Source organism: Herpailurus yagouaroundi, unplaced genomic scaffold, assembly GCF_014898765.1.
Source record: "Herpailurus yagouaroundi ecotype Mexico unplaced genomic scaffold, PumYag 140, whole genome shotgun sequence".
NCBI lineage: Eukaryota > Metazoa > Chordata > Mammalia > Carnivora > Felidae > Herpailurus > Herpailurus yagouaroundi.
This window is the reverse complement of record NW_024412395.1, coordinates 95,860,840-95,887,197: the sequence shown is the minus strand read 5'-3', so window position 1 is coordinate 95,887,197 and position 26,358 is coordinate 95,860,840. Positions and strand designations below refer to the sequence as shown.

At 51.2% G+C, this 26,358-nt stretch overlaps 2 protein-coding genes across 8 annotated transcripts in view; one reads left to right on the top strand and one right to left on the bottom strand.

Annotated features, from left to right (window-relative positions):
- The first annotated feature begins 7,147 nt into the window (after positions 1 to 7,147).
- PRKAG3 (protein kinase AMP-activated non-catalytic subunit gamma 3) lies at positions 7,148 to 14,995 on the top strand. 5 transcript variants are annotated; one of them, XM_040476289.1, is made up of 14 exons: positions 7,175 to 7,243; positions 7,426 to 7,656; positions 8,253 to 8,292; positions 8,762 to 8,917; positions 9,268 to 9,671; positions 10,691 to 10,772; positions 11,261 to 11,319; positions 11,439 to 11,484; positions 11,699 to 11,753; positions 11,938 to 12,064; positions 12,198 to 12,363; positions 14,116 to 14,153; positions 14,337 to 14,483; positions 14,855 to 14,995. In XM_040476289.1, the coding sequence occupies exons 4-14, from the start codon at positions 8,764 to 8,766 to the stop codon at positions 14,969 to 14,971; spliced, it is 1,395 nt and encodes a 464-aa protein (XP_040332223.1). In that variant the 5' UTR covers positions 7,175 to 7,243; positions 7,426 to 7,656; positions 8,253 to 8,292; positions 8,762 to 8,763; the 3' UTR covers positions 14,972 to 14,995. The 5 variants fall into 5 exon arrangements, with proteins under 5 accessions (XP_040332221.1, XP_040332224.1, XP_040332223.1 ...); XM_040476287.1 differs by having other exon boundaries at positions 7,148 to 7,656; XM_040476290.1 differs by having other exon boundaries at positions 7,148 to 7,656; positions 8,743 to 8,917.
- A 5,758-nt stretch (positions 14,996 to 20,753) lies between these two features.
- The window catches only part of CYP27A1 (cytochrome P450 family 27 subfamily A member 1), a 34,719-nt gene continuing 29,114 nt past the window's right edge, over positions 20,754 to 26,358 (bottom strand). For all 3 annotated transcript variants that reach the window (XM_040476285.1, XM_040476283.1, XM_040476284.1), the window contains exons 3-9: positions 23,483 to 23,682; positions 23,158 to 23,355; positions 22,819 to 22,991; positions 21,850 to 22,016; positions 21,610 to 21,691; positions 21,317 to 21,529; positions 20,754 to 21,161 (exon numbers count right to left, since the gene is read on the bottom strand). In XM_040476285.1, coding sequence (XP_040332219.1) covers positions 21,042 to 21,161; positions 21,317 to 21,529; positions 21,610 to 21,691; positions 21,850 to 22,016; positions 22,819 to 22,991; positions 23,158 to 23,355; positions 23,483 to 23,682 — 1,153 coding nt within the window. In that variant the 3' untranslated portion in view covers positions 20,754 to 21,041. The remainder of the gene's footprint in view (positions 21,162 to 21,316; positions 21,530 to 21,609; positions 21,692 to 21,849; positions 22,017 to 22,818; positions 22,992 to 23,157; positions 23,356 to 23,482; positions 23,683 to 26,358) is intronic.

The window sequence follows — 26,358 nt, the reverse complement described above, 5'->3', positions numbered from 1 at the left end:
CTTTCATGTATCCTCCTGGGGATGCATAGGCTTCTTGAATCTGGGGATTGTTATTATATATCAGTTCCAGAACACATCAAGCAATCTCTTCAAATAGCACTTGTACCCCTTTCTCTCTCCACTCTCCTTCTGAGACTCCATTTAAATGCGCTTTTCTGCTTTAACCTCTATGTTTCTTACTCTCTTTCATATGCATTTTAGTTTTTTTTCACTTTCTGTATTATTATACTCTAGGCAACATCTTTTGATCTTACATTCAGTTTTCTCTTCAGCTGCACTTAATCTGTTGTTAAGTTCATTTATTTTTTACTTTCACTTATGTCTTTTTCATTTCCAGAAGTTCTGTTTGCCTTTTCAAAAAGTCTGGGAGCACCTGGCTGGCTCAGCTGATAGAGCATGCGACTTTTGATCTCAGGGTTGCGAGTTCGAGCCCCATGTTGGGTGCAGAGATTACTTAAAAATCCAATCTTAAAAAAAATGAAGGGTGCCTGGGTGGCTCAGTGGGTTGGGTGCCTGGCTCTTGATTTCAGCTCAGGTCATAATCTCACAGTTCGTGAGTTTGAGCCCCACATGGGGCTCTGTGCTGATGGTGTTGAGCCTACTTGGGATTCTCCCTCTCCTTCTCCCTCTGACCCTCCCTCCCTCTCTCTCTCAAAATAAATAAGCATTTTCTGAATGAAAAAAAAACCCACAAAAACAAAAACAAGAGAATCCATTATGCTGTTTTTCTTAGTTTCCTATTTGCTCCGTACTTTTTCAAACGGTCTCGTATTTCATTAAACGTAATAAGCATGTTGTCAAAACATGATGTGTCTGATAATTCCAGTTTCTGAAATTTTTATGGGTTTATTCCTGCTCTGTCTTTTCTGCTGGCTCTTACTCACAATTCTTACCGTGTCTCGTTATTTTCAACTATGTGCTGGATATTGTTGGAATCATTTGTTGCTTTGAAGAAGCTTTGTCCAGAGGGCATTTGTGTTTGCTTCCTCCAGGCAGCTGGAGTCATGACTTATTTAGTACCACCTTAAACCAAGTTCAAGGTTTGACACTCTCTGAACCACTCAGATGAGGAAACCCTTGTCTGTATATTTCTGTAAGAGCTAGTTTGCTTCTGGATTACACTTACTCTGAGGGTGTGGTCCTTTGAGATCCCAGTTTTTTTTATAGATCCCAATTTTTCATACTCCCAGCTTGTGTGCGTCCTGGGCCCCCATTACATGGATGGCTCTTGCTAGAATTGTCAGATGCCCTAGAGCAGAGCCACGTCTCTTTTCACTAACTCTGTTGTGTGCCCATTTTCCTTTCAGTTGAGCCTAGGAAGTTCTTTACTATCTTGTCTTTTCAGGGCTTTTAGGAAGATGCCCTTTATATTTTATCCAGCAATTTTAGTTGCTTTTAGTGGGATATATTTTCTGAGTAAGTTAGCCTGCCAAAACTCCCAAATCTTTTGTTTAAGCCAACGGTATTTCCTTTCCTCCCAGAAGACTTCATTTTTGAAACTTAAAAGCCAGAGGATGCTTTTCTTTGCACTGTATCATTTATTCCCTGAAGCAATAAATAAGGAAACTCCATGTTTGAGGGAGAAAAGGGCTACAGAGTAGAAGAAAGCACCCCTCGATTGGGCTACTATTTCAACATATTGTTCTGCCACATGTGTAAACTGCTTAGCCTGGTGTCAAACACATAGTTAGGGCTCAGTAAATAGTTGCTGTTGTTACCATTATTATTTCTGTATCCAAACTCACCTTTTGTAGGAAACCTTCTTTCACTAATCATTAACCTGTCCCATTCCAATTCTTCCTTCACTGTATTTTCTCCAAGTACCTTTTTACCCTATTGATTTGCTCTAATAGCTTTTTCAAATGTGCAGTTTTTCTTGGGAAAGTTCAGTGACTGAAGATCATCCCCAGAAGCCTTTGAAACTATAGAGATATTGTTTCTTTGTTAACTCTGGTATCAGAAATCTTTCAGCTACAGGTAACAGAAGGCTCAATTTAAACTGCCTCAAAAAAAAAGATTCTACTGGTTAACGTAACTGAAAAACCCAATTGTAGGTCTTCAGGTATAGCTTGATCCAGGGGTTCAGTAATTATCGGGAGGACTTGGTCTTTCTCATCATGTCACGGTTCTTTCGCCCTTCATTTTCCCTTCATTCTCAGGCAGTTATAGTCTGCGTGGTAGCAAAATCTTCACATTCACATCCTCACAGCTCCAAATCCAGTGGGAAAGTGCTCCTATTCACTCTAACAAAAGTCCCAAGATTCACCCGTATCGGAACTAGTTCGGTCAACGCTTCTTTCGCTGTGGCTAGGGGAATGTGATGTGCTGATTGGCCAAGTTTGAATCAGAGGTATACCTCCTGGAGCTCACAGTTAAGCCCCTCTGCAAACCATGTGTTTTGAGATCGGAGAAATTGTGGTTCCCTGAAGGAGAACTTGGGGGGTTGCCAAAAGAGGGGTAAGTGGATACTGAGTGGACAAAAGCACCATCTGTCCACTTCAGTCTCCAACAGCTCACAGAAAAAAAGCTCAGCAATGAGGCCTTTGAGGCAGAATAAACTGCATTAACTAGGTGCTGGTTCTCACTAGGTCTCTGGAACATTGACATAGATTTCAGCCACATACAGACAGGACGAGAGCCGGAACACTTGGATGACGGACATGAAGGGTGCTCTCACAGCCTCCCAACCACTCTGGCACAGCGGACCCCATTTGTAATTCATCAGGCTACTCCCCTTGGCTTCCTCAAGCTGTTTTTCTCCCTCTGATATAAAAATAACGCTTAAACAGGATCCCGACCCCATGTCCCAGGCAAATCAGCTATCCAGATATGGCAGCCAAATTCACCCTAGGGTCAGGGTGCAAGTCCTTATTACACCCAGTTTTGAGAGCGAACCAAGAAATAGGGTTTCAAGAAATATGATACCATGACCAGAGACTAAAAGCAAACATCCAAGGAGTATTTATTTCCCAGCCAAAGCCAGTATCTTCTGCTGATTCGTCCTGCCAATGATAATGGGTAGGGCTCGCCTGGCCACAGGAGCAGGTGTGGGAGCTCTGAGAGGCAAAGGGCAGGGTCAGGGCAAGGCAGGGCAGGGAGCTCTTTTTTTTTTTTTTTCAACTGGAAGATCGCTAGGGTTGTAGTGTTGAGCAGTGCTGGGTCTGCCCCAGCTGAAGCCCTCCTCCGTGCCATCCTTGATGACACCATCCCATGGTGACGGTCAGAGCGTCCCGTGCCTGCCTGCCTTCAGAGCCTTGTAGCCAGAGGTCTAGGGGGACTGAAAGCAGGTGGCGAGGCAATAATTATAGTAACCACTTACTGAGCATCTATTACATGACAGGCTTGTGCTTCATTTACAGTAAACTTGGTGCTTAAGAGTGTGGGGCCAGAGCCCAGAAACGCTGGTTTTGACTTTGACTCTCAGCTCCATCTCACCTGCTTTGAGGTTTCGATCAAGTTAACCTCCTTATGTCTCAATTTTCCCCATCTGTAAATTTTTTTGTAAAAACTTTCTTTCTTTTAATGTTTATTTATTTTTGAGAGAGAGAGAGAGAGACAGAGACAGAGCATGAGCAGGGGAGGAAGAGAGAGAGAGAGAGAGGGAGACAGAGGATCCGAAGCGGGCTCCATGACAACAGCAGAGAGCCTGACACAGGGGCTCGAACCCACGAACCATGAGATCACAACCTGAGCCAAATTTGGATGCTCAACCGGCTAAGCCACCCAGCAGCCCCTCTCATCTGTAGAATTTTAATAAGGAGTATATAACAACATTCATAGATATTAAATATTTACCACTTAAGTAAAAATACATAATAATATTTACCACACAGGGTTGCGAGCGATTACAAGAGATACTGCACCCAATGTGGTTTGCTGCGTAATTGTGAAGGATCATTATATATATTGGAATTTCTAACCCTACCCTGATCCTGCAGTGTAATGCATTAGCTAGGGAGAGGAGAGGTTTGGTTGCTGTAGCAAAGGTTTGACATGTCAGTGGTTTAAGCAAGACGGAAGTTAATTTCTTTTTATAACCTAACAGTCCAGAGGAAGGTCGCACGGGGATGGGAGAGGTTCTACCATTTCCAACCTGCATCTTCCACCATGGGGTTCAAATAGCTGCTCCAGCTCTGACCTTCTTATCAGAATTCCAGTCAATAGGAAGGAGAAAATCTGCCCCTTCTTTCTAAGGTCATTCTGAAAGTTTGCATACAATGCTGATGCTCAGATCCCCTAGCCAAGCTTTGTAACGCGGCCATACTATCTGCAAAGGAAGCTGGGAAATATAACGTTACACTTAGCTAAAATTGTGGGGATCACTCATAGAGGAAAAAGAAGGAGAGAATAGATATTGCTCTGCCAGAGCCCACCATCTGGCCACCCTGAGCAGAGAACACATTCAGCAGCCTTCGAAGGGAGGCATCCGGGCACCACACCAGCTCCGAAAAATGAGGCGTGGATGGGATCCCATGGTCCCGTGACTTGTAAACTAAAAGGCAAGTAATCTGCTCCTCCCACTCCCCACAGACAACAGCGGAGGAGGAACAGGATAAACCCAATTAAAACATCCCCTCAGAACAGGAGTCCCCGGATCTTATCAATTACCAAATCTAGTTGGGCTGGAATTGCAAAGCAGCTCCCCCCACAGAGGAGTAAGTTCTTGGGCAATGCAACTGGCTGCCACTCGTTCTGCTGAGAAGACCTCCCCTTTCTCTTGTCCTGTGTGGCCTCTGGTGCTGCATCCTGGGAAGTTCTCCCTTACACAGCACCCTCCACGGCTGCACTGGAAAACATGTCTCTGCAGACCTTACAGCTTCCACAGACCTCTTCCTGCTGGCGCAGGTCTGAGGGGGGCTGGGGGTCACGGCGGGGGGGGGCGGTCAAACCAGCTTTTGGTGACCAAACTTATCGTTTCTCGGCCAATGCAACAGCCTCGAAATCTTAAAAGCCTTCTGACTGGTTCCACATTTGAGTAACCACAGCCAATGCTCTCATAGAGACACAATTTCTATGGTATACTTTCTATTCTCTCTCAAACTGCTGGTGGCTCTCTTGAAGTCATCTGAAAAAAAGATGTCTGGCTGTAAAGAGGGCCTCCCTTGTTCTGCCTACGAGGCCAGCTCCCACTGTTTGCTGAACAGAGTGCTTGAGAGAGGTTTGGAACTCCCGGCACAACCTTTGTTAAGTCTGCCTCCTCCGAACCACCACTTACAACTAGCCTGAGCTCATCCCTCTTGTAGGTCTTCGCTGACAATAGTCAACAACTGCCAATACTCACCAACAGTCTTGTTTCCATCCCGTTTCTGTGACTTATAGGCTCTGTTAGCACGTGATTGACCTTCCAAAGCATTACAGATGACTGCCACACCACAGGGTTTGCTGTCACATAACAATGGTCACCACCTTACCAGCAAACAATACTTTTCTTTGCTATCTGCTCCCCAGTCTTTAAACCAACGCCACTTGTTTTAGACTGTTAGAGCAGTGCCACTTACAGACGCCAAATTCTGCATTCCTTAGGATGCCTCTTTGGTTGCTTTACCAAAGACACGACTTAAAAATGACTTAAATAGGAAAATTTATTTCTCTCTCATATCATAGTCTGTAAGACGGTCTACAGCTGGTAGGGTGACTTTGAAACCCTTAACAAGCATCTTCCATTTTGGGTGCAAGATAGCTGCTCTAGCTCCTGCCATCGCAGGAGCATTCCAGCCAGCAGAAGGGGAAAAGGAAAAGGAGAACCCACCCCTCTTTTGTTGAAGGCCTGACCTGGAAGTTGCCCAAATCCCCTCCACTCACATCCCTTTGGTCAAATTTAGTCACAAGGCCTCATTTGGCTTCGATTAGAAGATTGGGAATCTGAGTATTTATTATACGCAGCCGCTTCAGCTGAAATTCAAGTGATTCTACTACTAAAATAAGAAGAGAAAAATAGATATTGGGAGGCGACTGGCAGTTTGCCCCAGAATGTTTCCATCCTTATTTTACATCGGTAGAATCAGCCTCGGAGAAAACAAGCAGTGCTTTTTAAGGTCATGTGGCAAACTAACAGCAGAGTGTGAATTTTAATCAGGTCCGTCTGACCATAAAACACGCCTTCCATGACACGCAGCCAACATATTTTGGTCATCAAAGTGCCCACTGTTTACTTGGAGATAAAGGATATTCACACGTGAATAGTTACGTAAATGTCCGCTCCGTGCACACTGAGATATGCACACAGATCCTGAGCTATAAGGGCACCAGTGCAAGGGACAATGATGCCATCAGGGAAGACTTTTCTTTTTTTTAACCATTTTTAAGCTTATTTATTTATTTTGAGGTGGGGGCAGAAAGGGGGAGGGGAGAGGGAGAATCCCAAGTAGGCTCCTCACTGTCAGCGGGGAGCCTTATGCAGAGCTTGAACTAACAAACCATGAGATCATGACCTGAGCAGAAATCAAGAGTCAGATACTTAACCAACCGAGCCCCCCAAACCCCCCAGGAAAGACTTTCTTGAAGAAGAGGCGCTCCTACTGGCCCTGCAGGTGGAACAGGCCCGAGGCAGAGGGGAGAATGGAGTATGGCAGGAGAAGGCAGTGGTGTGAGCTGCACCTGTTCTGTATCTGGCCTGCTTGTGAAGGTGGCCCAGAGCTTAAGGGTGGGGGAGGTAGACACATCACATATCTCCAAAGATGGTCCACTTGACCTTTCCACCAGGTGAAGTGTCCCACTAGCTGTACCTTAGACGTTCCATCAGCTGGGACAAGACAAGAACATCCCGCCGAAGAAGAGCTGTGCTCACCCCTGGTACTACGTAAGACACATGGAAAGGCAGAGTCCCTTCCCCGATCTGTTCTCTTCCACCCTCCCTGTAGGCAGTGCAGGGGCTTTGAGGGGTGATGAGAAATGTGTTCAATACATTCAGCAAAAAATCCAGTAACCCATTACTGAGTGTCCACTCCAGGGCCAGAGACTGGGATGGAAGAGGCTGGAAGGAGGGGCAGAGAGAGGGGAGCTAGGGCAGCTGGGTCAGCATTCCCGATTTGGACGCTGACTCAGGCCCCAGGAATGCCAAGGAAGGGGGGTGGGCAGCCACCAGAGCCGGGCTGGGATCCTGTTGGCACCAGGAGATGTAGGGACAGCGGGCACAGAGGGATGTTGGGACGGGGGCTCCCACACACTGGGACCCACCTCCAAACCACTGGTAGAAACAGAGGTCTCTCACTCTGGGCCCTCCAGCCCACCGCACACCTTCACGGTGATTCTAGCTCCCCACCTGCCCCGCCCATCCCACTCCAGCTCCCCCAGCAGAGAGAGGGACAGGCTCCTGGGACTCAAATGAGGACATTTGGGCATACAATGCCCGCTCTCCCGCGACCGCCCACAAACCCCTTGTCCCCAGCCTCCCTGCTGGCTCCAACTTGCCTTTTCTAACTTCAGCACCTCCCACGACTGAAGTGTGTACAAGGAAGACAGTCAAGCTCTACCTGCGTCCATTTTCCCTCCTTTGGCGCCTGACAACGATGAGAAGGAACCCAGGACTCTGAGAGCCCACTTCCTCCCACCTGGCGCCCCCGCAGCGCTCCAAGCCACCTCCCTCCATCGCAAAGTCCTTCGGGCTTGTCCTTGGAGACCCAGGAGGGAGCCCGGGCCCAGGCCTCCAGATTCCAGGTGCGCCCCTTCCCTCCCCACCCTGCCCCAGGCGGCTGGGCGAGAGCAGCTGAGCCCGAGGAGCCCTCCCTCCCGCTGCCTGACACCCAATCAGAGAGAAACCGATCCGGGGAGGGCAGGGCGCCAGGGGCCGGGCCCAGAATAGTGCTGCCCAGCCTGTGTTGCGCACTTGCTCTCGGTTGGTCCGGGGTTGGCCGCATGGAGCACGCACTGCGCCGGGTACAGGGGTCCCGGGGGACGGGAGTTGGGGCAGCCGAGGCCAGGGGATTGCGAGCACACCACACCCTGTGAACGAGTGTGAATGAGTGTGTGTGCGTGTGCGCATGAGCCTGTGGGTGCCTGTGAACACGTGTGCGCGCGCGTGTGTGTGTTCTTTGTGTCAGCGACGTATGTGGTGCCCTGCATGCCTGGGAATGGTTGGATGTGTTTTTCCGAGTGTGTCTAAGTGTTGGTGTATGGGTGTGTTTGCGGGGGTGCACCTGTGCGTGCATGCGTGTGCGTGCTTGCACGCGCACACGTGGTGGGAAAGGAAGCTACCCATGGGTCCGGGGATGCAGGGCGTTTCCCCACCCCTTCAGACATTCTTCTCCTCACAGAACCCATCCTGGAGCAGCCTTGGGGGACCTGAGCGTCAAGGTAGGCGGGGCTGCCTTCTCAAGGGCGTAGCCTCTCCTCCTACTTCGTTTGTCTCCCTCCTCTCTGGGCCCCCAGTCTCCACTCTGCTAGCCTGGCTTTTCTCTCTGTCTCTCCTTTTCCTTCTTTGTTCCTCTGTTTCTTTTTTTCCTCACCCCCTCTTTCCTCTTTCAGAGGAAGTAGGGGGAATCTAGAGTCGGAAGACTCCGAACCTAGTTCTGTTAGCACTTAGTAAATAGCTGTGTGAATTGTGGTGAATTGCCCCACCTCTCTGATCTCAGGTCCCGCTTTAGTAAAATAAGGATGATAATAACATCTCCCTTATAAGATTGCTATGAGGTTTGAGTGAGAAATATATTGGAGGAGAACCCTTGGGAAGCTTGCAAATGTGAAGTATTATTATTAATAACATTTTAATTGATTTTGTTGTGTTACTCCCCATTAACCAAACAGGCCCCATTCCCCCTTCCAGAGATGAGCTGTCTAGAACAAGGAGAGAACACTTCATGGCCATCGCCGGCCATGACCGCAGGCTCAGAAAGAAGCCATGAGAAACAGGGGGCCAAGGCCTCCAGGTGGACAAGGCAGGAGGCTGTGGCGGAAGGGGAGCTGCCGGGTCTGGGGGAAGGTGAGGCCAAGGCCAGTTCTGGGGAGATGGGAGCGGGGGCAGTGGGACATCCCGGAGCCTGGGGCTGGGGCTCAGCTCTGGATCCTTCCAGAGCACAGAGTTGGCCCCAGCCCTCATCTTGTAGTCTGTCTCTTCACATGGGAAAAGTCACCTGCACAGCAGAGCCAGGGGCCTGGCACGGCCAACTCAGGACAGAGCCACTGTCTTGTGTGACTCTGAGACTCAGCTTTCTCACCTGCAAAATGGGGCCACAGCACCCAGGCTTCCCAAGGCTGCTGTGAGGATGAACAGAGCCAGCGGATGAGAAAGGTCTCTAGAAGACGGATTTACTGTCCTCTCCCCACCAACAGATCCCCAGGCCAAGCCACCTGCTGAGTACGCCGGACTGGAGGCCACGTTCCCCAAGGCCACACACGTGTCCCAGGCTGCTCCTTTGGCCAAAGTGGACGCCCCACCAACAGAGTGGGACATCTTCCCCCCTAACCACGAAGCCTCGGCCGCTGGCTCCAGCACAGATGAGCTGGAGCTGGACATAGGGTTCCCGGCCACAGCATCGTGGGGGTATGAGCTCGGCCTGGTGGAAGAGAGGCCTGCCCTGTGCCCGTCCCCACGGGCCCTGTTACCCAGGCTGGGCTGGGACGACGAACTGCAGAAGCCGGGGGCCCAGATCTACATGCACTTCATGCAGGAGCACACCTGCTACGACGCCATGGCAACCAGTTCCAAGCTGGTCATCTTCGACACCACGCTGGAGGTGAGGCCGTGGCTCTGCCCCACCTCTGTTCTCATGGGGCTGTAGCCTCCACTCACCCGCTCCAGGGCCCCCCCCCGCGAGTCCCTTTCCAGAGCTCCTTCTTAGCACCATGGAGACCAGTGCTGGGGAGGACCCCTACTCCCCAGTTGTCATCCCAGCTCTGCCATTGAGTATGTGTAGGCTTTGGCATCAGTCACCGCTCTCATCTCTAAAATGGGAATGGGGGCCCCTGGCTGGTTCAGTCAGAAGAGTATACAGCTCTTGATCTTGGGGTCATAAGTTTGAGCCCCGTGTTGGGTGTAGAGATTACTAAAAAAATAAATAAATAAAAGTAAAAAATGACATAAAATGGGGACAGGAAATGCCTGCTTTGCCCTCCAAGTTTCAGAGGACTCCTGGAATAACCCGGGTCAAGTGGGAGCACTTTGTGAACCCCTAAGTATGGGGAAGACCTTGCAGGCTGGCTTAGGACAAACAGCAGGGAGCTCTCAGTAAGAGAAAAATAGGATGGGTTCTAGCCCCTGCTCTTCCCTTGGGCTAAGCTATAGAACGCCTGCTTCCACTTTTACCATCACGTATAGCGGAGCAGTGTTTCCAGAAGCACGGCGATAGTATTACTTAGGGTGAAGCCAAATGAGTCAACGTCAAATTTATTTAGAGAAATCTATTTTGTAGATGCTACGCGAATAAGCGTACCTCCAGCACGTAGATTAGCGAAAACTATACTGTGTGTGACTGTACGCATGTAGCACCCGAGTAGAAACCCCGAGTGAGTTTGTCACACCCTGATGTGCCAGGTGAAGGCGTCACCACAGTGCCTCCGGCCACCAGCAGCCTCATCTCTGCAGCAATTGTGCCTGGCAAAGAGCGTGCCAGTGTGTGCCATGGCCTAGGACGGGCAGTCAAGCTCATGCAGAGGAGATCTCGGGAGAAGGCCCCGGGGGAGGACCCTGGTTGGGACAGGGTACCAGTGATGGGCAGTGAGAGACTCACCCCTCGGTGTTCTCTCTGGCCCTCAGATCAAGAAGGCCTTCTTTGCCCTAGTGGCCAACGGCATCCGGGCGGCACCGCTGTGGGACAGCAAGAAGCAGAGCTTCGTGGGTGAGGAGGGGCTGGGAGGCAGAGGGAAGAGAGAGATCTTCGAGGGGATTCCGGGGCTGAGCTCCGACACGCCACGGGTTCGGGCAGACCCTTGGCGTGAGCCAAGCCGGGGGCTGGCGTGGGGGACATCCGATCCCGGCCTCGTGGTGGCCAGCTGGGAGACCCCATGAGTGGAGGAGGTTTGACCAGCTGACCACTCCAGCTCTACTCACCCATGGTCCCGTGTCATAGGTGCTAGATAAGAAAAGAGGAAAGGGAGAGGAAGGAATTAGGAGACTAGGAAAGGGTGCAGCGGGGGCGGGGAGAGAAATTACAGGGGAAGCACAAAAGGCGGGGGAGGGGCTGCCCCGCTTCCCTCTGTCCACAGTTCCCACAGCTGTCTCAGACCTAGGACTCTGGCAGAGCCCGGAAGGGGGTCTGACCCCTCAACCTGCCTCCCACCACGAGGCCCCAGGCTGACCCCCTGCCCTTCCCCCCTAACCCCGCAGGGATGCTGACCATCACAGACTTCATCTTGGTGCTGCATCGCTATTACAGGTCCCCGCTGGTGAGGAGTGGGCTGGGGACCCCAGGGGCTCCCATCTGGGCTGGGGCGGAGGGTGGCTCAGGGAGCCTGGTGCCCGAGGGGCCCGTGTCTGACTTCCGGAGTCCTGTCAACGTGTCTAGGTCCAGATCTATGAGATTGAAGAACATAAGATTGAGACCTGGAGAGGTGAGCTGGCGGAAGGGACCTGGAAGGGGCTGAGGGTGTGTGGGTGAGCATGGGGCCAAGGACCCGAGGTGGAGGATGGGCAGTGGGGATTTCTTGAAGGGCGCAGGGGAAGGGTGAGAGGGAGCCCAGAGGGCCTGAGGGAGAAAGACAGAGGGGCTGCCCAGTGAGGCAGGGTGGCCAGCTCCTCAGGCCTGACTTTGGCTTTTTCCTACAGAGATCTACCTTCAAGGCTGCTTCAAGCCTCTGGTCTCCATTTCTCCCAGCAGCAGGTAAGCGTCCCCAGCCACCCACCTGAGCTTCCTTGCCTGAGCAGTCCCCTTCCAGGTCAGCCCCTCAGTTCTGACCTCAGGGGCTCATCCCGTGGCAGACAAGGCAGTCTGGACATGCTGTCCTTCTGCAGGGGCTGGGGTGGGGGTTGTGTCTCCCCCAGACCCACTGCTCCCACCTCTGCAGCCTGTTCGAAGCCGTCTACACCCTCATCAAGAACCGGATCCACCGTCTGCCGGTCCTGGACCCGGTCTCAGGCGCCGTGCTCCACATCCTCACACACAAGCGACTGCTCAAGTTCCTGCACATCTTTGTGAGCCTGGGCACAGCCTCAGGGTGACCCGAGGGGCTGAGAAGTCATTGGCCCAGCAGACCGGGGAGGGAGCCGCTGGGAGCACTCTGGGGGCTGCTCCACCTTGACTGCCACCTGTCCCCAACCCACCCAGGGCTCCCTGCTGCCCCAGCCCTCCTTCCTCTCCCGCACCATCCAAGATCTGGGCATCGGCACATTCCGAGACTTGGCCGTGGTGCTGGACACGGCGCCCATCCTGACGGCCCTGGACATCTTTGTGGACCGGCGCGTGTCTGCGCTGCCTGTGGTCAACGAAGCTGGTACCTGCACCCAGAAGTGGGGCTGGCTGGGGTGGAGCCGTGGCAGGCAGGGGTCTGTGGGCGTCTGCTCGGGACCCAGGGTGGAGTTCGAAGTCTGCCTGCTTAAATCTTGGACCCTTACTTAGCCTCTCTGTGCCTCAGTTTCCTCATTTGTGAAATGGGAATCTTAATAACACCCATCCTCTGACTTCACAGGATGGTTTGAAAAGATTATGTGCAGTTAAGAAGCATGGTAAGAGGAAACCGAAGATGAGGTTTTTCATGGGAATTCACCCTAAAATGGGCCATGGGATCCAGCCAGACCTCACCTTCTTGCCTTGAAGAGAGGGATTAGAGGGACTACATGATCATTTCTTTGGTTGAACTGTGGCTGTAAACTGTTTCAAAGTCAAAATTGCTGTAATGAAGCTAGATACCAAAAAATGTTTTTTTATTTGTTTTTGTGTTTTGAATGTTTATTCGTTTTTTGAGAGACAGAGACAGAGCACAAGCAGGGGAGGGGCAGAGAGAGAGAGAGGGAGACACAGACCCTGAAGCAGGCTCCAGGCTCTGAGCTGTCAGCACAGAACGCAACGCGGGGCTCGAACCCACGAACGGCGAGATCGTGCTCTGAGCCAAAGTCGGACGCTTAACTGACTGAGCCACCCAGGTGTCCCAAGAAATGTTTTGATTTATTTTTCATTATGAAGAATTGCAAATGTATGAAAATGGTAGGACACACTGTATAATGAAAGCCACATATCCGTCACCTGGATTAACTATTGTTAACATGTTGCCATAACCAGGGTTTTTTTTTTTTTTCCCCTATTTTTTGCTAAAGTGATTTAAATGACAGAGATCATGTTATTTTATCCTTAACCCTTTAGTCTACATCTCTTAAAATCAGTATATGTCCTATATCACCTAACAAAACCAGAATAACTTACTAATATCATCGAATATCTGAATCTAATTCTCATTTCCTCGCCTTCCCTGAGAATATCTTTTTTACAGGTGGTTTGTACAAACCAGGATCCAGTTAAGGTCCATGCTTTACAATGCTTCTTTTGTCTTTAGTTTCTTTAATCCAGAACAGTTCCTTCCTCACTTAATTTTCATAGCACTATAATGACAATCCTGGGTCAGTGGTCCTATAGAATGTCCCCCCATCCAGATGTCTCTTTGCTTTCTACGGATGGCCTCAGTATTGTTCCTCTATTCCTGAGTTTCCTGTAAACTGGAAATTAGATCTAAAGGCTTGATCGGATTCAGGCTATCCATTTGAGGCTAGGATATTTCAGAGGTGACACTGTGTAGTCGAATTGCATCACATTGGGAGGCATGATTTCAGGCGTCTCCTCTCTGGCTGTGATGCTGTGTGATCTGTGGGTTTAGGTAGTGGCCCCCTGATGCCTGTTTTAAAGCCAGGGGGCGCCTGGGTAGCTCCACCAGTTAAGCTGACTTCGGCTCAGGTCATGATCTCCCGGTTCGTGGGTTTGAGCCCCGTGTCAGGCTCTCTGCTGTCAGCACAGAGCTCGCATCAGATCCTCTGTCCCCCTCTCTCTCTGCCCCTCCCCTGCTTGCACTCCCTCTCTGTCTCTCTCAAAATAAATAAATAACCTAAAAAAAAAAAAAAAAAAGCCTGCAGCCTGGGGAGGACAGGGAGATGTCCAGTAACTCTGAAAGCCTGCCTCCGGCCCTTGCACAGCATGCTGGTTCTGACATGAACCTCTTCCTTTTCTCTCACCACCTGGCCCCCCACCACCCCTGCAGGACAAGTCGTGGGCCTCTACTCCCGCTTCGATGTGATTGTAAGTGTCTGCGGGAATAGGGAACTGGGGTGCGGGAATAGGGAACCGGGAGGCTGTGGCTGTGAGAACCGATGGAGGGGTATCTGTAGCCCGGAAGGACCTTTAGAGGTGTGTAGAGGGCAAGTGGATAGGCGGAGCCTGGTTAAGGGGCTGACTGACATGGCACTTGCCTCCCTGCCTCAGCACCTGGCTGCCCAGCAAACCTACAACCACCTGGACATGAGTGTGGGCGAAGCCCTGAAGCAGAGGACACTGTGTCTGGAAGGAGTCCTTTCCTGCCAGCCCCATGAGAGCTTGGGGGAAGTCATCGACCGGATTGCCCGGGAGCAGGTACCTCGTGCCCCTTCATACATGCCCCCAGCACGTATGGCCCAGTCCCCATGAGCAGCTGCAGCTGTCCTTGGACACCGGACACCTGCCCTGTCCTCCCATTTTATGGCCATTTCAAGCTCTCAGTGTCCACACTGGTCTGCAACTGATCCTGCAACTGGAGATCTGTCCACACTGGTCTGCAACTGGTCCTGCTAAGGGCCACAGACAGCTGATCACCCCAGCGTGGTCAGAGCTACTTCTAACTGGTTTCTAGGAGATACTTTTCGGCTCCCCCACTTACGTCGTTGCCCCTGAGTCTTGGTGACAATCTCGTTGGTTACCATAGCTGCATGGCTCGAACCTCTCACTGATCCTCTGTGGACCCGCAGGTACACCGGCTGGTGCTAGTGGACGAGACCCAGCATCTCCTGGGCGTGGTGTCCCTCTCCGACATCCTTCAGGCACTGGTGCTCAGCCCTGCTGGCATCGATGCCCTCGGTGCCTGAGAATATCTGAGTCCTCACTCCCAGGCCGTCTTCCACACGCAGAAGCCAACGAAGGGAGCCAGGGAACACGGTCTCCATCTTTCCCCACCCCAGTTTGCTGGTTTGGCTGTGGTCCAGGTAGGCTCTGCCCTGGGCCATCAGCCTCAGCACCAGCCCATTGGTCTTCCTAGGCTCTCAGATCTCAGCCTGAGGCCCCCTGAGGATGGGGGTGCCCAGCTCACTGCTGAGCAGCCCCATGAAAACTACAAGTATCAGGACTCCCCGTGGGGCCCCCACTCTGTCCCATTCTCCACTGAGGTCATGAGGGTAGTCACAAGAGGGGTGGACAGGGGCTGGGGTCAAGGCAAGGGCAGTGATGTGATTTCAGATGCTCTGGGGAGTTTGACCTGCCTTCTCGCAACTCAGCTCCCACCTGCTGGGAATCCCACTGGAAGGAAGCAAGTTAATAAACCTTTGTTGAATGGAATTTCCACGCTCAGTCAGAACTACGGCTGAAAGGAGGGGGCTTCTATCTAAGTAATCATCTCAGTAAATCCGACATGATCTCAGACTCCTTCCTGGTACCGTGTTGGCTAGGGGCTGGCTCAGATTCCACCTGCTTGGCAGTGGATGGCAAGACGAGGTTCCCCTACGGAATCGCAACCTCTCCTGCCCACGTAGTCACTGTCTTGTCTTCTCTTTTCCTCACAGGCTTCACCAGCCCTCTGTCATTGCCCTTGCCCTGCCTGTGCTCCCAGAAGCCCTCAGGAATTCCCAGTCCTCCATGGGATGATGAAATTAAGAACAGCTGAGTCGAGCCTGGAGATCTATGAACCAGAAGCACTGAGATTACCCCAGGGCTGCCTGCTCCATGCCTACCCATATCACTTTCCCCCCACTGGCCCCAGTGGAGCGGCGAGCCCTCAGCCAGTTGGGTGTATTCAGGGGCTCTGGATTCCTCAGCTTCTGGACTACCTGGGAGGCCCTGCTATTCTTCCACACTACTAAGGGTGGCTCCCCACAACTTGGCCACTGCCCTTCTTCCCTCCCAGCATTGAAACAGCATGAAACAGCTTCCCTCCCAGCATTGAAACAGCTCTCCATGTGGAGAGCCTGTTGAGTGGGGTCCTCCCTCCATTCTCATCCCGAGCACCAGCAAACAGTGTTCTCAGTCCCCAGTGACAGCCTGTGTTTGGATCACTGAGGATGAGCACTGAGAGAACAAAAAGAAAAAGAACAACCAACCCGTGCACTTAAATTGTATAAGCTTCACTCCGAAAATGCTAGTCGTTTGGCCTGAACTTGCAGCAAGAGCCCTGTGCTTTCTGAATTCAAAGACGCGAGGGACAATCTGTAATTGACAAACGCTACCACTGGCCTTGCTTTTGTGCATAGAGTGTTAGTTTCTTTTTTCATTTTTTATTTATAACAAAACCATAAAGAAGATGTTAATTAGTTAATGACAGAGTAAGTGCAACTCAGTCCACAAACTCTAATCTGCTAGAGACAACTTTTTTTTTTTTAAACACTGAACGTAATTCCTACTATGGACCCCATTTCACCAGGTGGTAGAAATTAATCTCCGTTTGGGGTTCACCCACCACCTTTTCCTGGGGTTAAATTCGGTGAGAAGGGGAGGCTTTGAGTAGTGGAAGACTTTGTTCCTCACTTACCATCAACCACACTTGTCAGAACCTGCTAAAATATTCCCATTCCCATCTCTCTCTCACTTGGTCGGCCACTGGCGGGCATGGACCCTGCTAGGTGCTCCCTCAGTCCTTACCACAAAGCCTCCTTGGGCCTGCCTTCTCTTGGGGCAGGAAGACATTCTAGCTTCTGGACCTGCACCCCTCTGGGCTTCAGGACGCTGTGTGGTCCCAAGCACATCTGCTCAGGTGGACAGCAAGTGATCTGTTCTGCGCTGAGTTTTGCTGTGTGTGTGTGTGTGTGTGTGTGTGTGTGTGTGTGTTTAGCCCCTACCCTAGAAACATAGGGCACAGGGCTCTTCTTATCATCTCCTTATCATTTCCAAACCTCTCTGGGGTATTTATCATATTCACCTCCTCCCTTCAGACACAGCTCCCTTCTCAGGGGCCCCAGAAATGTCTACAGTCTCTTTGCCTCCCCACCCCCCACCAACCTATGGAATCTTCACCAGTGGGGCCTTTTTCTCTACCCCGTCATCCATTCTTCCCAGTCCACTGCATGTGTCTTGAGTTCTTGCCACCTGCCTTGAGGGTCAGGCTTTGGAAATTCCAAAGCCAAGGCCAGGCTTCGGTTATGCCATCCCTCCCCTGTGGCAGTGGACGCTGTCTGCTATCCAGTGGGGAGAGGAGAGGTTAATATTTCTAAAATATGATCCCACCACATTTACCTCACAGAGCAACAGAGTGGAGACATTTGTGCTTGATGAGTCAGGCAGTAAATGAAGGCATTTTCTCACAGACACTCAGCTTCTGTTTCCGACTTTGCCATAACCCATGGGTCAGTGCTGGTTCTGCTCTGGCCCTGCCTGGGAAGGTCCTGGGCCTTGGGCTCAAGTGGGAGGATGGGGGTGCTTCTCTGGGCCTGTCTCAAGTGACAACCTTGGGGAGCCTGGGGCAGGCTGCCTCCTGCTGCAGCCGACTGTAGGGAATGTGTAGCAGGGTCAGTCCTTTGAGGTGGTGTCCCAGGTTGCTCTGCGTGAGCAGACCGTCAGGTCAGCCCAGGCGTTCGGTGGAAAGGGCAGCCTGAGGAAATCACTCTCTCCCCCTCCTGCTCCCCCCCCCAAGAGTAGATAGGTCTCCAACCTCCTGGGCCCACCATCCTGAGGACCCAACAGTTACCCCTTGGGCCCTTCTCCCCAACCCTCAGTTCCTGACAGCCCTCCCGCATCATGGCTGCTAGAAAAGAGGCAAAGGGTTGCCATGGGGACTACTCCCGCCCCAACTCTGAATAAAAGTATGAAGGCCAGCCACTCTGCTGGCTCCTCTGTTCATACCTAGGAACCCGGGGCTGGCCAGATGGTGCAGGCATTGTTGCCTCCATGCCCCCGACTCCTGCCCTGACCCCCGAGGCCCCTCCGAGGTTCTGTGACCTCCAGGCCGGACCCTCATCCACCTCTCTCATCATCTCACATCACCTCAGCAGTTATCAACCCTGGCTGTGCCACAGGATCCCCAGGGGAGCTTTATAAGATGGTAATTCCAAGGTTCCGTTCCTAGAGAGATGCTCATTTCCTGACTTGGAGGGTGCGACCAGGGCAACTGTATTTTTTTGTAGAAACTAGAGGCTTGCGATGCATAACAGGTGATGGGCACGATAGCTTGCTGAGCAATACAGGCGCCTCATTTCCATAATTAGGAAAATCGTCTGTCGCCCTATGGCATCTATATTATTTGTTATGACCAAGATCTACAAGAAGAGCTGGCTGAAACCAGGGGCACAAGGTAGAAGATACACGATTTGCTGGCATTCTCGCTAGCCTTACAAACATGTGCAAATACAGAAGAATTCAGCACAGGGTTACGTTATGTCCATCCCCTGACGACAACTGTCAGAATTTGTATTGGACGTGCACCTTACATCTGGAATCACAAATAATGAGCTAGAACTGAACTAATATTAATGAGCCAAGATACATCAAGAGCTAAAACATCTGTAGAACACGAGCATGTAGACAGCCAGAAAATATTGGGTACTCGGTCTATTTTTACTCCTGGGAGTGCTGCATAAATGTTTAAGAAGACAAGCTGATGTCAAGGGGCACCTGCATGGCTCGGCCAGTTAAGCACCTGACTTGATTTCAGCTCAAGTCACGATCTCACGATCCATGAGATCTGTGCTTACGGCATGGAGCCTGCTTGGGATTCATTCCCTCTCTGTCTCTCTCTCTGTGTCTCTCTCTCTCAAAAATAAATAAACATTAAGAAGAAGAAGAAGAAGAAGAAGAAGAAGAAGAAGACAAGCTGATTCCTTAAAGTCTTACCCAAAAATATGGATTCTAATTGGATCCAACAAGTTCAAATTAGCTGGAAAGGGAGTAATGAGATGTGCACATTGTTTTTGGTCAAGAGCGTATCTCCTGTGCTGAATTAATGTCCACTTATCCGTAATTATCCTAATTCCTATTGTTCTTTCCTCGCAGTCAGGTCAGGGTGGATAATCGGGGAGCCTCACTGTGACAACACTTCCCTGTGACTTATGTGGGCAGCTCAGAGTCCTTGAGACCCCAGCCCCACCGTGGTCTGAAGGAGCAGACACTGGAAAAGGCAGAAGTTGCTGAGTGACCTGGTGACAGAAATCTCGCACCCCACCCCCTGCCCCGAGCCCGGCCCCCATTCTCTGCATTTATAGGGACCGCTCACAGGTGGATCCCTGTACAGGTAGTGGACAGCTATGCCCTCAGAGTCAGGAATTCCTCCCAGTTCTCTCCAGATCGCTCCATACAGAAAGCTCTGTATCCTCCCCTCTTCTTCCTTCCCCTGCCTACCATCCCAGCCTCTTCTCATTTAACATTTTTTAATCGCCTCCTAGGTGCTAGACACAGAGTTGCTCACTGGGCTCCAAACTGAAAGGAACTTGGTTTGTGCCCTCTGGTGGGTGCACAGCTGGTGGGGGAGACCGTGGGGTCTCCAACAAGGTGAACAGGTTGAGCGCTCAGTTCTCTCACGTGGGTGGGGAGGTGGGGAGAGCACAGAGGAAGTGCTTGTGCTCCCCCCAGAGAGGTCAGGGGAGGCTTTTCAAAGGCAGTGACATTTGAGCTGAGCCCTAAGGAAGGGCAAGTTCTCTGGGATGACGTGGCAGTTGGTGAAGAGACTGTTCCAAGAAGAGGGGACACGAAGAACCAAATATTGAGGCCAGAAAGAGCATAAAGTGCTAGGCAAATACAAGGAGCCGAGGTTCAGCTGTGGAAAGGGTGTCTGGGCAGGGAGTGGGGGTGGCGGGCAGGGTGCCAGAGTCTTCTAAGCCATGATAAGGACTTTGGACTTTGCTTCATGCCTGAGGGAAGCCTCTGAAGGATTTTAATAAGGGCAATGATATGACTTTCTTTATCCTCACAAACAGAAGAGATTTGATTTTAGTTTTCTATGACCCAGCAGGAATTTACAACTGGGGCTGGGCCTCATTGCCTTCTCCAGCCCCCGGTACTCCCGAGTCTCTGTGTCAACCTGCTTTCCCTCTGGTTGGCTTCCTGCACGGAAGAGGCTGGAAAACTAAAAACTACCATCCCCGTGTTCTCTTGCAGCTCGAGCTCCAGCCTCTCGGTTGTATGTGAGGCACACGGAAGGTGGGAGCGAGGCGGCGGTCATGGGGGCCAGGAGTGGGGGCGGGGAGGCTACTGCCCACCTCCCCATCCCCCACCCACCCCCACCAGCCCTGACCCGGGAGACGCGGAGTAGCATAGGGCCTGCGGTTGTAGCGATAGCTTCCCAGCACTCGTCCTCCCGAGGGCGGCCAGTGTGACACATCCCAGGCTGAGTGCCCCAGGGCCGTCCCAGGAGTCATTCCTGGAGATCCAGCCTAGCGTGCCTTCATCCATGTTTGTGGCACCTCATTACCCCTATCAAAGCACTTCTGTTCAAAAGACGGTGCCCCTCTTGGTGCCCGGAGGATTGTTCTGCAGATCCTTCTCGGGCAGGGCCTTGGCCAACAGCGCGTGAAGCCAAGGCCTCTGTGCGAGGTCCAGGAAAACACAGGTGTTCTCATTTTCCATGGAGGGAGATGGCTCCACTTCCCACAAGATCCTTAAGTGGGGACACTGTGTTCCCCACACACAAAAAGGGGGTCAGATGCTGGGTCATCAAAAAGAATGACAAAGGTCTCCAATTATCAATAAAAGTCCCTTTATTCTATATTTTTTCCAAAGATAGCCATGTGACTGCCAGCGGGGCGGGGGGGGGGGGGGAGAGAAGTGGCCTTTTATCTGAGAAGGAAACGTTCAAAATTATAAAAGTGGCCAAAGCTCAGGGTTCTACAGAAAGTACACTGTCTTGGACCGCTGGCGTCTGGGAGCCTCTCGTCTGAGACACAGCAGTGGCCAGAAATTACTGTGCCAGAGAGAGAGAGAGAGAGAGAGAAGGGGGCTGCTCCAGGAAGGCCCGGGCCCAGCTCAGCACTGTCTCTGCAGGAAACGCAGGCCCACCTTCTTATTGGGAACCAGGACGATGCGGGCCACGCTCCTCACCTCCCCCGTCTCGGGGGCCAGGACCACCTCATACTGCTGGATCAGCTGGGAGGTAAAACACACATGGGCCTTAGGATCCGCGATCTCCGTCCCCTGCCCTCCGCTACACGCTCCCTCCCTGTGCTGCCCTTCCGCTCCTCCCCACGGCCTCCATCAGCCCTCCCTGGCCCACTCCGCCCTCCAGCCTCTCCCCCACTCACCCTTGACAGCAGCAACTGCATCTCCAGTTCCGCAATCCTGCGACCCAGGCAAGCCCGGACCCCATAGCCAAAGGGCACAGAGCCAAATGGATGCTGGACCCCAGGGGTAGCAGGCTGGCTCTTCTTCAGCCAGCGGTAGGGCCAGAAGCTCTCTGGCTCAGGGAAGATGTCAGGGTCACGGGACACCACATAGTGACAGAACACAAACTGGGTCTGCGGAGCGAGAAGGGGCAGCCCATCAGCTTAGGGCCGCAGGGCAGCCCTGGGAGCCCCAGCTCTTCAGCCCCACTCACGTTCTTGGGGAAGAGGAAGCCACCGACTTCGATTTCCTTTTCCGTGATGACCCGGGAGTTCGTGGGGACCACGGGGTAAAGGCTGCAGGGAAAAGAAAGCACAGGTTCGCCTCTGGTGCCCCAGGCCCTTCTTCCCATCTCACCCCTGGCCCTAGCGCCAGCCCAGCAGCCCCCACTTCCGACTCCTGTCTCTGAGTCCTCCTCTGCACAGACCCTGTGCTCCTGGGAACCGCAACCTACCGCAGGGTCTCCTTAAGCACAGCTTTGAGCAGGGGCATGTGTGCTAAGTCCTTGTACTTGGGCACGTGCCCGGGGGGTACCACGCCCACCACTTCCTTATGCAAGGCAGCCTGGATCTCTGGGTTCTTTGAAAGATGGTACAGGGCCCACGTCATTGTGTTGGATGTCTGGGAGGCAGAGGGAGAGATAAAGTGAGGAGGGATTTCTAGGAAAAAGGCTAGTTAGGTAGTGGGGGGAGTGTGAGTGAGCATGCGCAGAAAAATGAATTTGCCGCGAGCATGGCAGAAACAGACACAGGGGCTCATGGGGACCCTCCATGTGACTCCACGGCAGGATGAGGACCCATACGATGGAGAATCACGTTCTAACAACAAGGAAACCGTAACAGAGGGCAACCCCACGTGACAAAAGGAATGCAGAGTCTGACCAAGAAGGCGCTTGTGGTCGAGCTCTCTGCTTAAATTGCATCTCAAATAGATGTGAGATGTGACTTCCTAGCTGGCCAAGAGAGGCTCCAGGAGGCCATGGGATACCTCTTACAAAAGAACCATTCCCAGAGCGCCTGGATCGCTCAGTCGAGTTGGGCGTTCGACTCTTGATTTCTGCTCAAGTTATGATCCCAGAGTTGCGGGATCAAGCCCCACATCAGGCTCTGTGCTGTGTGTGGAGCCTGCTTAAGATTCTCTCTCTCTCTGTCTCTCTCTCTCTCCCTCTCCACTGCTCACATGCAGGCTCTCTCTCTCTCAAATAAAAATAATAAATAAAAAACAAACGAAAAAGAACCATTTCCTGCCCACCTCTGCCGGGTTGAAGGACCTCCCTGTTTTCCTTCTAGCTCTACATCTGTGACATAGAAAGAGAAGCAGGTACCTGGAGGAACGAAGGTCAGGCTCAGATGAGGGTAATGGGGAATTGGTTCAGGACAGGAGCTGGGAGCCCCCGGTCTCCTTGCTGGCCCCCCTCACGCACCGTGTCTACGCCAGCCAGGAGCAGCTCGGGCAGGCTGCCCATGACCTCATGAGCACTGAGCTGTCCTCTGGTGAGCAGGAAGTGCAGGTAGCCAGATATCTGCACTTCATCTGGCCCACTTTTCTGCAGCTGGGTCTCTATCTCCTTGAGTTTCTGATCAATCAGCTTCTTCCCTACAGAGACAATGGAGAACAGAGGAGGACAAGGTCAAAAGCCATGATCTCCCAGGACCAAGAGCCACTCTGACGGCTGGAAGCATGAGGTAGGGAGTCCTGGGACAGACTGCTGACGCACAGACCCTGGAACCCACCCCACAACCTCCGTCCCTGGCCTCCTCACCGAAAGAGAAGATGGTGTTCCAGCCATCCAGATATCGCTTCCAGAAAGGCAGCAAGGAACGGCTCCACTTGGGGAGGAAGGTGACATAGAGTGAGTTCTGGAACATGAGCCCGACAGATCTGACGAAGGCCACGGTGTCCTGGCGGATGGGTCGCTCCAGGCAGCCAATACGTTTCTCAAACAGGATGTAGCAAATAGCTGGCAGTGCACAAAGGCCATCACAAGAGGTAGTGTCATGGCACCCAGAATCCAGGGGGCTTGAGGAGAGGGAACACGACCTGCCTCTGGCCCCTGCCCGCCCCAGCCCCTGTCCCCACAAGGGTACCTTCCAAGGCAAAGTAGTAGAAATGGTGAGCCATGTCAGACACGTGGTCCCCTGAGGCACTCTCTGCCAAAAGATGGTTCAGGTGGGCCAGGAAGTCGTCAATCACCTCATTCAGAGCATCGGTGTAGAGCGCAGCCTCACTGGGCTTCAGCATCCGCTGGTTCAGAGCTTGGCGTAGCTGGTACCAGTGGTGTCCTTCCCTGTGGAGGATGGAGGAACCGCACACTTGTAAGCAGCTGATGGAGGTTAGATTAGATGGGGTCTTCCCCCTGCCCCAAGACCTCAACAGGGTCTAGGAAAATCTCAGACTCCTAGACTTAGAATTACAGAATCACTGAATTTCAAATGACAGAATCTTGGAATCACAAAACTTCAGAATCTCACTATACCATCGTGGGAGTAGTCAAGATGGGCATCTGGAGCCAGACTCCCTGGGGTCAAGTCACAGGTCTGATGATTACTGGCTGAGTGACCTTAGGCAGGTGACTTAACGCCTCCGTGCCTCAGTTTCTCCTTCCATAAAAAGGGAATAATAAGCGTGCCTATCTTAGTAGGGTTGTTTGGACAACTACAGTGCTTAGATCAGAGCCTGGCACATAGCGAATGCTTAAGGAATGTCGACTCTGACTATCTTAGGATGCTACAACTCCAGAATCTTCTGTATGTGAAATGAGGAGGAACTCCGATGGTTCCAGTCCTCTGTGTGGTGGATGAGGAAGAAAGGAGGAACAAATGAGGGTTCCTGGGATGCTCAGATTCTGGACCTTCATGCTCTGCTTGACTCAGTGGGTCTAAGGGACAGGGAGACCCACCAGGCGGGTGCCCCAGCCCCTCCTGCTACGGGCATCCAGTAGGGGGTTGTGTCCCCATCCTGGTTAGACAGGGATGCTCACGAGGGTGGGACCATGCTTCCCACAGCGGGGCTTCATGCTCAGGAACTGTCCCCACCCACAGCTGTCCCCCAAACCTGTTACCTCTCCTAAGCAAGCTGGGTATGGGCCAAGTTTTTAAAAGCTAGTTGCAGAGTAATAAGTACAATATGGTCCAATTTTACGAGGAGGAAAGGAAATCCTAAATATCTGTATGTGTATCCACATGTTTCCACATAGAGTAGAGAAGAAAGACCCACCAAACTGTCAGGATTACTTGGAAGAATGGGATGGGAGTGGGTGGTAGGCAGACAATATTTCATCATTGGAAATCTTACAGTAAGTATTACTTTTGAATTTTAAAAACCAATATGGTATTTTAAAAAGATAGACACTAAAAAGGCTTATGGCAAGAATCGGGGTTTATTTTTTTAATTTTAGAAAATTATTTATTTAAATGAACCTGAAACCCCAGGAGTTTTCTTTATTATGTTGGGAGACCCTGCAAAAAGATCAACTAAAAGTGTTGCTGACAAAGAAATGAAAGCCAGAGTAGACTCATGTATTGGAACTTCAGGCTGTAGGGTTTCTCTGAGAGTAAAAAATTCTCCCAATGGTAGCGATCAGATTTGTGGAACTTAGAACATTTTTGCGGTTGTTAAAATATTTCTTGGGGGGGCGCCTGGGTGGCGCAGTCGGTTAAGCGTCCGACTTCAGCCAGGTCACCATCTCGCGGTCCGTGAGTTCGAGCCCCGCGTCGGGCTCTGGGCTGATGGCTCAGAGCCTGGAGCCTGTTTCCGATTCTGTGTCTCCCTCTCTCTCTGCCCCTCTTCCGTTCATGCTCTGTCTCTCTCTGTCCCAAAAATAAATAAACGTTGATTTAAAAAAATAAAATAAAATATTTCTTGGGAAGACAATGTTTCATAGAATGAGATGTAAAAATATATATATTTATGAACTTATGCACACATATATGCTAAAACAAAAAAGAGCTTATCATTGGTTAGTAAAATAGCTTTAAAATACATGTATATGGTACAATATAACTAGGAAACTGGCTTTAGAGTAAAAAATTAAAAACAGGTGACAAAGGGGTGCACATAACATCCGGCTCCAATTCTAGATCCTGAGCCACCAATTCCAGTGGTGGCCTGACCTGGAGAAAACCTAAGACCCAAATCTTGCCCTCGGGGTCAGACATCAAGTTAAAGAGCTCTTGAAACATAGGCTTTCTCTGTTCTCTTCCCAGAACTTCGAGCAAAGGGCTCAGTAATTGTTGGAAGTTCTAAAACTGTCTACCTGTGAAGGAACCAGGAAAAAGGGGTGGAAAAAAACCACATGTGATGGGAGAATGGACGTATGGGCATCAAAGGCAGATGAAATGCACCCTCTCACCAGTTCGCTTCCTTTCCAAAAGTATCAAGGCATTAATTTCTTGAATTCCAGAATCAGAGAGATCTCGTTCGCCAGTGGCAAGCGATGTAAAACCTCTCTAGGCTTCGGTTTCTTCATCTGTAAAATGGGGATTATAATACTATCTACTTCATGGGCTTGTTGTGAGGATAAGGTGAGATAATAAATGTAAAGAGACTAGCCTGATACCTGGCATGTCACAAACACATAGTTAGCTACTATCCTTGGTGCCATTACCACAACCACCGCCAGGATCAACTCTCGTCTCTTAAGAAATGTCGAAAGCATGAGATGTCAAGCAACTAGGGAAAATAAAAGTCGTTCATTACTTTGGAGCTCTGTTAACATACCATAGCAAAAAGAAACCTGTCACAGGGTGAAAGAGGTGATGGGGATTAAAGATTACATTTATCATGGTGAGCACTGAGTAATGTATAGAATTGTAGAAGCACTATTTGTACCCCTGAAACTAATATAACACTGTATGTTAACTGTACTGGAATTAAAATAAAAAACGATTTTAAAAAACCCTGTAATATACCCAGTTACAACCTGTGACACTGGGAATCGTTCATCGCCAATGATTCTCGATTG

Coding starts and splice junctions, on each gene's coding strand:
- PRKAG3 (XM_040476286.1), top strand. CDS start 7,855: ATGGAGCACGCACTGCGCCGG. Junction 9,672..10,690: donor TCTTCGACACCACGCTGGAG/GTGAGGCCGTGG, acceptor TCTGGCCCTCAG/ATCAAGAAGGCCTTCTTTGC. Junction 12,364..14,115: donor GCCTGTGGTCAACGAAGCTG/GTACCTGCACCC, acceptor CCACCCCTGCAG/GACAAGTCGTGGGCCTCTAC.